The 14,806-nt window shown below is 42.7% G+C and overlaps 1 protein-coding gene and 1 non-coding gene across 2 annotated transcripts in view; one reads left to right on the plus strand and one right to left on the minus strand.

Moving 5' to 3' along the window:
- POU2AF2 (POU class 2 homeobox associating factor 2) overlaps positions 1-14,806 on the plus strand; it is a 40,097-nt gene that overhangs the window by 4,663 nt on the left and 20,628 nt on the right. Inside the window, exon 2 of the mRNA XM_059710958.1 lies at positions 8,498-8,607. Within this exon, the coding sequence (XP_059566941.1) occupies positions 8,498-8,607 (110 nt within the window). The remainder of the gene's footprint in view (positions 1-8,497; positions 8,608-14,806) is intronic.
- LOC132242467 (U4atac minor spliceosomal RNA) lies at positions 1,677-1,874 on the minus strand. The gene has a single exon (XR_009454652.1). It is a non-coding gene; the product is annotated as a U4atac minor spliceosomal RNA (small nuclear RNA).

The following is a 14,806-nucleotide window of genomic DNA, read 5'->3' on the forward strand; positions in this document are numbered from 1 at the left end:
GGGTCCAACCCCAGCGGGTCCAGGGGTCCCCAAAGGCGTGGACGGAGTCGGCGAAGAAGGAAGGACACGGAGACAGGGTTCAGTTGATCAGCAACCTAGCCAGGATCTCTAGCCCGGATCTCCAGAGAGGTTCTGCTTCAGATCTCCAGCGAGGTTCTGTAGCCATGTTCCCTTGCTAGGTTCTCCAGCCAGGTTCTGTCCAGGCTCTCCAGTCAGGTTCAGTGTCCAGGTTCCAGTCAGGTTCTCCTGCCAATCTCTGTAGTCAGGTTCAGTCCAGGATCCCTTGCCATGTTCTCCCGCTAGGCTCTGTCTCTAGGCTCCGAGGCCAGTCCCTCTCCAGGATCCTCCGGCATGCTCTCTCCAGCGAAGTTCTTCTGTCTCTAGGCTCCGTGTAGGCTCTGTCTTCTTGATTCTGTTCTAAGTTCTGAGTGTTTCTGTCTTGTTACAACTGTATTTATACCAGTTGATTCAATCCTATCAATCTCTATTACAAAGGTTAGGGCGTTTCTTATCTCCATTCCAGGGAGAAAAGATTATGTAGTTTAAGCATGATTGTTCGTAGTTAAAGGGATTAATTACCTGCCTGGCACTTAGTTGAGGGGTTTTATTCCCTCCCTAACTTCAGGGGAAAATCCCTACCTGGGGATTCAACCTTTCTCGGAGAGGTGACTTTGGTTAAAACACAGCGCCAAGAAGGTGAGCAAACATATTAAGAACCGTATGCCATATATGCCAGGTCCCTTGAAACAGCAAGGATGGACCGGCTCCCGGCACTTAGGCTTGTCTATCTGACTTTGACCCCTGCCTTCTTGTGACATTTAGTACTTGAGTTGTTCTCCTACTCCAGGCTGCTTCAGGGACACTAGAGTAGAGGTGCCTTGGTCATTGAGCATACCACCCCTCCCCTTTCCTTACTCTAGTCTCAGAGGTTGAGAACCAACTTGTGCCCTTGACCCCAATTTCTTGCTTCTTTTTCAAAACATCCTTCCATCATTTTCTCCCTCTTTTCCTAAATCTTTAGTCCTTTCTTCTGTCCTACTTTAATATCCTCTAATCTCTGCCACCCATCTATAATAATAAAAGTGTCATATGCTAATTAGACTGGATGTCCTTCTGGACAACCTTCCGGAAGAAGCCGAGGCTGTGAGGGAAGCCCAGGTTGGGTCCCGGGTGCCTGCCGGCAGCCGGAGGGAAGCCTGGGTCCTGGCTGCCAGAGGGAAGCCAGTGCCAGCAGTCAGGGAAGGAAGGCCTACTCTTGCATGAATTTCGTGCATCGGGCCTCTAGTAAGTACATAAATAGATATAAAAACATAAACAAATGTCTCCTTGACCCTATAGTGTTCTCTAGTTATCATCCAATCTCTTGTTTCCCTTTCTCATTCAAACTTCAAAAAGTCATTTCCCTCCCTTTCTCTACCTCTTCTCTTGACATGATTACCTGTAAGGAGGAGAGTATTAGGAGATGAGGTTAGAGGTATCATGGAACAAGGTTCTAACTACCCTACTCTCCCAAAATTGCCATTGGGGAAGTCTAACACCAACCACTGCATTGAAAGGATGCCTTGCTGTCTCTATCTTCCTGGATCACTCTGTTGCACATCATACCTTTCCCTTCTTTCTTAAAATCTCCCCCCCTAAATTCTGTGATACCTTATTCCCTTGGTTTGACCTGGTTCTTCTCCAACCATTTCTTCTTCATTGGGTTTTCTCCTCCTCTGATAACCCTTCAAATGAGGATGTTCCACAGGACCATCTTTAAGCATCTATCTATCTATCTATCTATCTATCTATCTATCTATCTATCTTAGGCATTAGCAGTATTGTCCCCACTAGATGTTCATTGGACAGTAGTGCAACCCCAAGAAAAGGATGGTTCCATCTTTAACCATTTAGTCCAATGTTTTAGGAATTGGTGTTACGGGAGTTCCCAGGATATTGATCCTCTCAGCCCTTGGCAACAGCCTGGCCTGTTTATTCCCATATGCCAGACACATATTGTTTCTATGTGTGCCATCATGTGACTCTACCTTTTAAACACTCCCCCAAGAGATTTCATCCTCTTTCCCGGTTTCATTACCATCAACATCATGATGGCTCTGGGCCTTCTGTACTTAGAACAACCCCATGATGGAAACTTGAGAATCACCCTTGGATCTTCCCTCTCCTTTCCCTCCCACATACAAATAATTGCCAGATCTGTCTGCTGCTTGCCCTCCTATCTACCGCTGCTCAGACCCCATCACCTCTTGCCCAAATTATTCTACAAACCCCCTGCCTGATTTCCCTGTGGTTTTGTGATTCTTAAGTCCATTCTTCACACAGCTTCCAGAAAAGTCCATCTAAAATGCAAATCTAACCACAATACACCCATGCTTAAAAGCCTGCAATGGCTCCATGTTGAATAGGATGAAGGCCAAACTCCTTCATATACAAGAAACTTCATGACTGAGCCCTACTCATTTTAGTTCCCCAGGCTCACTTCTTGCCACATCATCCCTCACACACCTCTGTATTCTTGCCTCCAGGCCATTGCCCATGCTGTCTCCATGCCTGAATGTTCTTGCCCATTTTGCCATCACCACACACCCCTTACCTCAGCTCAGGTGTCACCTTGCCTTCCCTAACACCCTCCCACACTCACAAGGAAGTGACACATTCTGTGTTTATCTGAGTATCTTAAGCATATTTCTCTTGTTGTACTTAGCACATTTGCATTATAATTACTTTTTTAGTATTTTTCTCCTCGCACTTGATAGCATGTTCTTTTGCATCTCCTGTTCTGAAATGCTTGACACAGAAAATATTCAATAAATATTTAGGATCAACCAAGATGGCGGCATAGGTTAACGCCGGAGTTTGCTGCTTTGAACAACTACTTCAAAAGTGAAACCAAAAAACGGAAGGGACATCACCCAGAACCACAGGAACGCTGGCTGAGTGGAAGTCCTACAACTAGGAGGAAAGAGAAACGCATACGGACACTCAGAGGAGGCGCAGTGCTGAAGTCAAATTCTGAGGTGCGGAGTGCGCGCAGCTGGCTGGCGGCTGAGGGCGCGGTTGTTGTTTTCAATCGGGAGGGAGTCGCAGACTCTGAGCACCAGATCCAGGCGAGTCTTTAGGAGCCCAGACTCAAACGGGAGAAGCGGGACTGTCTGGCTTCGGTCAGAGCGAGTGCAGCTTTCTCTCCGAGCTTTGCAGCGGGTGCTGGGACCCAGAGAGGCAGAGCCCCTGGGGACAGGACTGAGAGCCGCCATAACTGCTCTCTCCGGCCCACCCTGTTGATCCTGTGCGACCTGCCCCGCCCAAGCCCTGCACAGAGGCATTTGCCGGATAGCCTCAGGCAAAGGCTAGATTAGCACCTCCCTAGAGGACAGAAGTTCTCTCACTGCTGACACAGCTGATTCTCATAGCCACTTGGCCTGGAGGTCAAACCCTCCCTGGAATTAGCTACAACAATCAAGATTTATCTATAAGACTGCGAACAAAGACCACTAGGGGGTGCACCAAGGAAGCATAACAAAATGCGGAGACAAAGAAACAGGACAAAATTGTCAATGGAAGATATAGAGTTCAGAACCACACTTTTAAGGTCTCTCAAGAACTGTTTAGAAGCTGCCGATAAACTTAATGAGATCTACACGAAAACTAATAAGACCCTCGATCTTATATTGGGGAACCAACTAGAAATTAAGCACACACGGACTGAAATAACTAATATTATACAGACGCCCGACAGCAGACCAGAGGAGCGCAAGAATCAAGTCAATGATTTGAAATGCGAGGAAGCAAAAAACATCCAACCGGAAAAGCAAAATGAAAAAAGAATCCAAAAGTGCGAGGATAGTGTAAGGAGCCTCTGGGACAGCTTCAAGCGTACCAACATCAGAATTATAGGGGTGCCAGAAGATGAGAGAGAGCAAGATATTGAAAACCTATTTGAAGAAATAATGACAGAAAACTTCCCCCACCTGGTGAAAGAAATGGACTTACAGGTCCAAGAAGCGCGGAGAACCCCAAACAAAAGGAATCCAAAGAGGACCACACCAAGACACATCATAATTAAAATGCCAAGAGCAAAAGATAAAGAGAGAATCTTAAAAACAGCAAGAGAAAGAAACTCAGTTACCTACAAGGGAATACCCATACGACTGTCAGCTGATTTCTCAACAGAAACTTTGCAGGCCAGAAGGGAGTGGCAAGAAATATTCAAAGTGATGAATACCAAGAACCTACAACCAAGATTACTTTATCCAGCAAAGCTATCATTCAGAACGGAAGGTCAGATAAAGAGCTTCACAGATAAGGAAAAGCTAAAGGAGTTCATCACCACCAAACCAGGATTATATGAAATGCTGAAAGGTATCCTTTAAGAAGAGGAAGAGGAAGAAAAAGGTAAAGATACAAATTATGAACAACAAATATGCATCTATCAACAAGTGAATCTAAGAATCAAGTGAATAAATAATCTGATGATCAGAATGAACTGTTGATTATAATAGAATCAGGGACATAGAAAGGGAATGGACTGACTATTCCTGGGGGGGAAAGGGGTGTGGGAGATGTGGGAAGAGACTGGACAAAAATCGTGCACCTATGGATGAGGACAGTGGGTGGGGAGTGAGGGCGGAGGGTGGGGTGGGAACTGGGAGGAGGGGAGTTATGGGGGGGAAAAAAAAGGAACAAATGTAATAATCTGAACAATACAGATTTAATTAAAAAAAAAATATATCACACTTGCCCTAGCTGGTTTGGCTCAGTGGATAGAGCGTCAGCCTGTGGACTGAAGGGTCCCAGGTTCGATTCCGGTCAAGGGCACATGCCCAGGTTGCAGGCTTGATTCCCCACATGGGGTGTACAGGAGGGAGCCAAGCAATGATTCTCTCTCATCATTGATGTTTCTATCTCTCCCTCTCTCTCTCCCTTCCTCTCTGAAATCAATAAAAAGATATTAAAAAGAAAAAAAAATATTTAATGAGTAAATACAGCCTTAGGCTTTTCTAAAAGACTAGAGGCCTGGTGCACAAAAATTTGTGCACTCGGAGGGGTCCCTCAGCCCGGCCTGTGCCCTCTCACAGTCAGGGACCCCTCGGAGGATGTCCACCTGCTGTCTTAGGCCCACTCCCTGGGTTATTGGGCCTAAGATGGCAGTCAGACATCCCTCTGGCAGCCCGGGAGCCCTCAGGGGATGTCCACTTGACAGTGGGGAGCAGGCCTAAGCTGCAGTTGGACATCCTTAGCGCTGCTGAGGAAGCGGGAGAGGCTCCCGCCATCACTGCTGTGCTGGCAGCCATCAGCCTGGCTTGTGGCTGAGCAGAGCTCCCCATGTGAGAGCACACTGACCAACAGGGGGCAGCTCCTGCATTGAGCATCTGCCCCCTGGTGGTCAGTGTGTGTCATAGTGCCCGGTCATTCCCAGTTGTTCTGCTGTTAGGGTCAATGTGCATATTACCCTTTTATTATATAGGATAAGTCATCACATATAATTCTAGGAACAACACTTATGTTCCTTTGAAAAAAATCATAAGGTCATTAATCTTTAAATTTGAGGCTGATTTGAAAGACATTCTTTAAGCCTCTTTAATTAAAAGATATATAGTCCCATCCATGCTGTTGCAAATGGTAAAAATTCTTTCTTTTTTACAGCAGTGTAGAATTCCATTGTGTAAATGTACCACAGTTTTCTAATCCACTCGTCTGCTGATGAGCACTTAGACTGTTTCCAAATCTTAGCTATTGTGAATTGTGCTGCTATGAACATAGGGGTGCATATATCCTTTCTGATTGGTGTTTCTGTTTTCCTGGGATACATTCCTAGAAGTGGGATCACTGGGTCAAATGAGAGTTCCATTTTTAATTTTTTGAGAAAACTCCATACTGTCTTCCATAGTGGCTGCACCAGTCTGCATTCCCACCAGCAGTGCAAGAGGGTTCCTTCTTCTCTGCATCCTCTCCAGCACTTGTTGTTTGTTGATTTGTTGATGATAGCCATCTTGACAGGTGTGAGATGGTACCTCATTGTTGTTTTGATTTGCATCTCTCGGATGAATAGTAACTTTGAGCATGTTTCCATATGTCTCTCCGCCTTTTGAATGTCCTCTTTTGAAAAGTGTCTATTTAGGTCCTTTGCCCATATTTCTATTGGATTGTTTATCTTCCTTTTGTTAAGTTGTATGAGTTCCCTGTAAATTTTGGAGATTAAACCCTTATCGGAGATAACATTGACAAATATATTCTGCCATGCAGTGGGCTTTCTTGTTGTTTTGGTTATGGTTTCTTTTGCTATACAGAAGCTTTTCATTTAGATGTAGTCCCATTTGTTTATTTTCTCCATTTGCAACAGCATGGATGGAACTAGAGTGAATTATGCTAAGCGAAATAAGTCAGTCAGAGAAAGATAAATATCACGTGATCTCACTCATTTGTGGAATATAATGAATAACATAAACTGATGAAGAGAACTAGAACCAGAGACATTGAAGCATTGAACAGACTGTCCAACCTATGAGGGAAGGCAGGGGATTAGGGGGTAAGAGATCAACCAAAGGACTTGTGTGCATGCCTATGAGCATAACCAATGGACACAGACAGTGGCGGGGGAGGGGGGGGCCTTGTGCTTGGGGGAAGGGGTGGCGGGGGAGAGGTCAATGGGGGGGAAAAGGAGACACATGTAATACTTTAAACAATAAAGAATTTTTAAAAAATATATATAGTCCAACTCCTGTCAAAATTAGACCCAAGGGACCTTTTAAATAACTTTGTTTTGCTGAGACCACATAGTGTGTGCTTTTATTTGTATTAAACAATATATGGTCTTGGAACCTATAGATTATTTCTTATTCATGAGGCCGAGAGATGGTGATTTCCCCAAGTCAGTGATTAGTATGTGGTTGTATAGCACTGACTCAGGTCAGCAGCCTTTGTACCAATGCATCGTTCTGCCCCTGGTTTGGGTTTGGTTTCCTCCTTCCTTCCTTTCATCTTCTTTGTGATGAGATTTTACTTAGAAGTCAAATATATGCTAGATTATTTACAAGTTCAACCAGATTGGAGAACATTTCTGGTTATATACCTAATGCATATATATGTTAGTATGTTCTGCCATATACACTGATGCTGAATTCTAAGCCAGCTGAAATTGCTGATAGACCAGCAACACCTCAATGAGTCAAAACCATCCAACCATCTACAGAACAACAATTTCAGAGTTAAAAAATGTCTTATAATTCCTCTAGTTAATCACCAATTAAGAGCTTAAATACTTCTTTCATCATCCAAGCAAAAGATTCTCCTGTCTTTGTTTGATCACCCTTAGTGACAAGGAACTCACTGTCCCCAAAAGCCATGTTCCCAATTTCATATCCTTGGGGTAATATTTTCTCAATAGCCTGTTATCGCTCTGTAATTTCATCAGGGTAAAATAGCAAATTTTCTGGTTGTTAGAGCTACAATCTAACCTCAGTCTGGATCCTGGCCACTAAGTCTGCTGATTAGTAGCTATGAGACCTTGACAAATCACTTTAGCCCCAGACCACAACTTCTTCATCTGTAAAATGGATCAAATGAAATAATGCATGTATCTTGTCCAGCACCATAATATGGTTGATCAGTACATGTGGTAAGTGCTCAATAAATATTCTTAAATAAATGAATGACACTTCCCTGATCCTTGGCTTAGTTTCAAAGCAGCAACTCTTCATGTTGTGTAACTATATTTTCAAAAATAAAAAAATACATAAATTAGTATAGTGAACAGAAACAAATGACTTTCTCTTTAATAATATAATCTTCCTGCCCTAGCCTGGTGTTTCTCAGTGTTTGGAGCATAGGTCTGCTCATCAGATGATTGTTGTTTTGATTCCCGGACAAGGACACATACCTGGGTTACAGGTTTGCCCAGTCTCTGATCAGGGTGTGTGTAGGAGGCAACCAATTGATGTGGCTTTCTCTCTCCTCCCTCCCTTCCACTCTCTCTAAAAATCAATGGGAATCCTATCCTGGGGTGAGGATTAACAACAACAACAAAAGAACATAATCTTCCTGAAACAGTCCAGTTGGTCTGCTCAGCCACAGCAGGTAGGAATGTGAGCCAGCAGGAATACTTTCCCTCTGTAATCTGAATCATGCAAATCCACCTTTGCACCATGCAGTAAGAAGCATCATTTCTAGTTGCATCCAATCCCTGATCTCGCTATTAAAGCATAAATTTTAAGTCTTCCTTACGTAGATCTTGGCAAACCAGAGTACAAATAAGAAGACACTTTGAAGAGTTGTTGTGTAGAAGTTGGAATGGTGTTTCTTTCACTTAATCAGAGCTTGGTTGGGTTTCCATTCAGGGCCAGGAGATGGGACTAGATGACCTCTGTGAAGCCTCTTCAAATTCAAGTCTATCATGCTAACAATAAAACAGTATTACAATTATAGCCTCTGACTACAGCCCTCTAGTTGTTAACCTGATTACTCCACCCACATTTGATTGTTACTATTCCATTTGCTTAAGTCCCAGGAGACTACAGCAAACGAGTATATCAAGGCGTGAGAGTGAAGCACACAGTCAAAGATCTGCTGGCAGAAAAACGATCCAAGCAGACAAGTAACTCAAGATTTAATGTAAGTCTCATACATGCTGAAGTCTTTGTGGGGGGGGGAGGGGGCAAGTCCTATATTAAGATTAGTTATCTCCCCTCTTCTTTTATTTACACAGCAACCTCTCACCTCTTGAGTCTGATATTTTCCATTGAAAATCTTTCCTTCTACTGGCACTTACAGTATAATTACTGTTATTAACACTATGGCACATCTGTCAAGCTATTCCAAGAGCTCTGTGCACTGTTTGGCTGACTACTACAGCTGGTGGCAGTGAGAGGAAACTGTGCTCTGCCTTTTCATCCCCCCGCCCAACCTGTCATGAATCAACAAAGGCTTAGTTGGTGAAAATAATCCCGTTATTCTAAGCCTGATAGAGACAACTTAGAAGAATCCTCTGTAACATGCAAAGTCAGATTCTAAAATCCTAGTAGGACTCAGCCATAAGAAAAGATGAAATACTGGTTTTTGCAACAACATAGATACATCTTGAGAATATCATGTTAATCTAAATAAGTCAAACAGAAAAAGTCAAGAACCATATGATTTCATTCATATGTGGGATATAAAACTGAAAGCAACAAGTCAACGAACAAACAAACAAAACTCATAGATACAGACAACAGTACGGTGGTTACCAGAGGGAATGGGGGTGAGAGTGTAATAAAGGATAAAGGGGATCAAACCGATGCTGACTGCAGAAGACCTGAGGTTGAATGGTGAACACACACGATAGTATACAGATGATGTATTATAGAATTGTACATTTGAAACTTATATAAGTTTATTAGCCAAGTCACCCCAATACATTTAATAAAAAGTTTAAAGAAAAATCCTAGTAGGAGACACGTTTAATTCTAACACCCTTATCTACCAACTGTGTCTTCATAAGTAGCTACACTCTGTGCCTAAAATGTTTAAGTAGTGGCACCAATTCTCAAAAAACAAAAAGTGATTCAAGAATGGAAACCGTATTTGGCTATTAAGACAGTATATAATCATTATCTATTAGGTAAAATACAACAACATAAATATCAGGATCTGTCAGGGATTGCTGGGTGCAGGGCACAGAACAGATGGCCAAGAATAACTGAGCAAGCATGGACAGCACCTCACCCAGGGGCTGGCACACAGTGGGCACTGGTCTCCCAGTGTGTCTGCTCTGAATGTCAGCACCATGTCCAACACTGCTCCAAAATCAAATTAAATGAGCAACCCCAGATTCTATTTCCTCCCATCCATATTTTCTGCCTCTTTCTTTTAAACCATCTCCTCTCCTCTAATTCAACAAATGGAGCTTAGCTGATAAAGAGAAATCTAAATAATTGGCTTCTTGTCTGCTCCTAGTGCAGTGTTTCTCATAGCGCCTGCTTAGAATCATCTGGGATATGTGGGGCGTGTGTTAAAATTATCCATACCAATCTAGAGGAGAGAGAGAGAGAGAGAGAGAGAGAGAGAGAGAGAGAGAGAGAGAGAGAGAGAGAGAGAGAGATTTCAGCATCTACTCTAAATGAACTACAGCTTCATGGAAGTACTGTAAATTGCTTGGCCACAACTCTAGCTAAAATTGTGCAACATGATGAAAGTTACAGGCATACTGTCAATTGAGAAGATAAAGATCACAGTGAAGATAACACCACAGTCAAGGAGCAGATATTGTATCTTCTCAGTGTGAGTGAGGAGGTAACTCACTCCTTGGAATTGTCATCAATCTATAATAATAAAAGTATAATATGCTAATTAGACCGGACAGCTGAATGACCTTCCAGATGTCATTCCAGACGTCCTTCTGGATGAAGCCATGGAGGCCAAGGCCAAGATGGTTGGGGACAATCGGGCAGGCAGGCAGAGGCAGTTAGGGGAGATCAGTCAGGCAGGCGAGTAGTTAGGGGTAATCAGGCAGGAAGAGCGGTTAAGGGTGATGAGGCAGGCAGGTGAGTGCTTAGGGGCGATGAGGCAGGCAGGCAGAGTGGATAGGGGAGATCAGGCAGGCAAGCAGGCAGGCAAACGGTTAGGAGCCAGCGGTAGGTCCAGGATTGCAAGAGGGTACAGGCTGGGCTGAGGGACCCCTCCCACCCACCCCCCAAGCACGAATTTAGTGCATTAGGCATCTAGTGTCAATATACAAATGATAAGGCCCTATACCCAACAGAGTTACAAAATAAAAACCAGATGATAATATATTTTTCTTTTAAAAATGACCTAACATGACTTCTTGTTCAATATCTATGACTATCAAATAGTGTTTTCTTTATTTGTTGATGTTACTTTTTAAGAGCTATAACAATATAAACATAATTAATAACAAGCTATATTATTTTATGGAAATGAAGATTCCTGGTCCTTTTACCATGTCTACTAACATAGAGTTATTTGGCTGCAGCCAAGAAATGGTCATTGTTAACAAATTCCTTGGGTGAATCTTTACATATCATATCTTGAGAACTTTACCATGGAGCAAAGAGTAAGCATTGAAGCCTCACACACCACAGCCATAGTTCTTATCTTTACCCAGATAAGAACTTGTTGAACTACTGCTAATTGGCCCAGTGACATTGAAAATGTTATAGTGAAAGTGGCTACAAGAAATGCATAATACATGGTCTGTGCCATTAAACACCAAATAGGCTGGTGGAAAGGAAAAATACTTATCCACTTAAAAATATACAAGACAATATAACAAAGCACTGGACTGAATGGTAAGACAAAAGACCAGGCAGTATGGCCATGTGATATGAAGACTATAACAATGTTTACATAAGGACTGTTTAAAGTACATTTCCTTATGTGTTATTTCATTTAATCTACACATTAATTCTGAGAGATTGAGATTTACATGGTTTCCCATTTTAGAGATTAAAAAGTTGAGCACAGGAGATGGGAATTGATTATTTTTATGCTACAGTTAGCAAGTGGCAAGTTTTCTGACTTCTAGTTCCATATTCCTTTTAAGGGAAAGATCAATGTGGAGAATAGAAAAATCTCTGACTCATGCTGTCTTTGTCCATTTCAGCTGCTATAACAGAATACCACAAAAGGAGTAGCTTAAACAGCAAACATTTCTCACAGTTTGAAGGCTGGAAGTCTAAATCAAGGCTGGAAGTCTACTCTTCCTGGGGGATAGACGTCTCCCTGTATTCTCACATGGGGCCTGGAGAGCCCTTGGGTCTCTTATGAAGGCACTACTCCCATTCCTGAGGGCTCTGTGTTCATGATCTAATCACCCCAAAGGCCTCACCTCCTAATATCATCTTATTGGGCATTAGGATTTCAACATATGAATTTGGGGAGGACATAAAATTTCAGGCCATAGTACATCAAACAAAGGTAATGAAAACTCAAGAAAACATATTTATGTAAAAAGAACTTCTAGGACTTGAAAATTTCAAACCAGCTCTAACTATGCACTTATTCTTTGGCATAAGTAGGGGCTGTATGAACTCAGCCTTAAGCTCATCTACTTATATAAAAACCCTGGGTAGTGTTCATCACGACCACCAGAACCAAGACCAAGTGGAAGGAAGTCAGTCCTGCAGGGGTTGTCTTGGCAACGGCTGCACCCTCACCCGAGCTGTTTCCCAGAGCTGTTTCTGGTGAGAGCGGGGTTTGAGGCAGGAACCCTCCCTTGGAGCATGGACCCACTGAATCCTGGGTTGCTTTGCCAAGGGCTGTGCCCTCCCCAGCTGTTTCCCAGAGCTGTTTGGGTTTAACATCAAGCCAGAAGCTGGACCAAGCAGAAGGAAGTCAGTCCTGCAGGGGTTGTCTTGGCAACAGCTACGCCCTCCCCTGAGCTGTTTCCTGGAGCTGTTTCTGCTGAGGGCGGGGTTTGAGGCAGGAACTCGCTCTCAGAGCGTGGATCCACTGAATCCTGAGTTGTTTTACCAAGGGCTGCGCACTCCCCAGCTGTTTCCCGTGTGGCCTGAGGGAAGAACCTACCCTCAGAGTACCAGGAGAGCCCAGCAGCAGTCAGTCCTGGGTTGCTGAGGTGGAGGCCATGGCGTGGTAGAACTCTGGGTCTGGCCTAACAGGGGGCATGGCCAACCTTCAAACCAGACCCTGACAGTAGAAAGGAGGGATCCCCAGTCCTCACAGAATCCACTGTTGGATAGCTTGCTGTCAGTGGCCTGCCAGCCAGGAACCCCATTCTCCTGCACCCCGGACCCTGATAGGAGGGAGGAGGGAGCCCCTTTCCTCACGGAATTGACAGGTGGCCAGTTTGCTAATTAATTCCCCTTTTTTAAAAAAAAGATATTTTATTGATTTTTTACAGAGAGGAAGGGAGAGGGATAGAGAGTTAGAAACATCGATGAGAGAGAAACATCCATCAGCTGCCTCCTGCACACTCCCCACTGGGGATGTGCCCACAACCAAGGTACATGCCCTTGACCGGAATCGAAACTGGGACCCTTGAGTCTGCAGGCTGATGAGCAATTAATTCCCTTTTAATGTGCATGAATTTCGTGCACTGGGCTACTAGTTTATATATATTCCCAATGTCTCAATGCTAGTATCTTATTCTTATCTTCACTTCAATGACCTTTCAAATTTGGATAGTTAAATGCGTATAAACTTGAAATGTGGTTATTTGAACTTTAGGTATCTTCATGTATTGATTTTATTGTCTACCTGCTCATTTTTCATCTTCTCCACCACTATTCTAGAACATCTGTATATCCCAAAAAGGATGCTGTATTCATTAATAATCCACTCTTGATGACCTATTTCTGACCCTGTTGCAAATGAAACCCAAGAGCAGGAATCATGGAGAATCACATTACTGGAAGGCATTTGGGGGCTCTAATTGCATGGGTTATACTAAGACTACCTCCTATTTCTCTTTCTAATGCACTAGGTGACAATGAGTCAGATATCTTGAATCATTTTAGATAGGGAAGCCATCCTTATGCATGTTCAAAATTTGTTCCTAACAAGATAGATTATAACCAGTCAAGGGCTAACTTAAGGAGACGGGAGATCCTATCATACATATTGTGTTAGGCCAGAAGTGGACCCCAAAATATCTTATGTCATATCCCTGGCATCTGTGAATGTTGCCTTATGGGGCAAAATAAGTGATTAAGTTAAGGATCTTGAAAGGTGAACCCTGGATTACCAGGTGGGCCCTAAATGCAATCACGTGTATTCTTGTAAGAATGAGTTTGAGAGAGACACACACACATGAAGGAGGAGACACACAGAAGAGACAGAGGCAGAGGTTGGAGTCATGCAGCTACAAGTCACAGAATGCAGGCAGCCATCAAAATCCGGACAAGGCAAAGAATGTGTTCTCCCCTAGAGGCCTATATGGAGGACAGCACTGCTGACACCTTCATTTGGACTTCTGGCCTCCAGAACTGTGAAAGAATACATTTCAATCTTTTTAAACCACCCAGTTTGTAGTAATTTTTTACCAGTAGCCCTAGGAAGCTAATACACATATATTATGGCACTGTGTCCCCTGTTAAGTATCTTTTAGAAGTTCAAATTGCTGCTCTGCTCTTCCAGCCAACGCTTTGATAAGTTTACGCAGGTTGTGTAGATCTGGCTTTACCACAATTTCCCTAAGAGCATCTGTTTGTGATACTATGAGATGTTTTTCACATCTTTACAGGAGGAATCAAAGGGGGAAAAATCCCTCCCATCAAAAAAAACCAAAAACTTTCACCAAAGACTGCACTTAAAACCACTCGCGTACACTGCAGCCACAATCGTGTGGTTTCACACTGTTACCAGGGATATCTGCTTTTAAATAAGGGCTTTTCTCTTTCTTTCTCAAATTTTTCTGTTATTCCTTACTAGACTGCTAGATCTTCTACCAGAATATTTAAAATATGAACCATTCACCAACATGTATGTATATGTGTGTGTGTGTGTATATATATATATATATATATATATATATATATATATATATATATATGAATTTTGATGTAGGTTTAGGTTGCATTTTTTTCAATTACACTATTTTCATTGAGATCCATAAAGGCTAATCACTGAGAGATTTTAATAATGTCACAAAATTCAGTGAACTCTCAGTTACTTATAGTAAAGAGGGAAAAGGAATAACAAGAAAAAGAAGCACTAAGGCTAATAACCACCACTTTTCATTTGGTTTGAAATTCAGTGAACAATTTCCAAGCTATTGAGTTTTCTAATCAAGTTTTTCTTAAAATATCATAAATATTCATTTAAAATCATTGGGTATACAACAGCTGGCATGAGG

Source organism: Myotis daubentonii, chromosome 9, assembly GCF_963259705.1.
Source record: "Myotis daubentonii chromosome 9, mMyoDau2.1, whole genome shotgun sequence".
NCBI lineage: Eukaryota > Metazoa > Chordata > Mammalia > Chiroptera > Vespertilionidae > Myotis > Myotis daubentonii.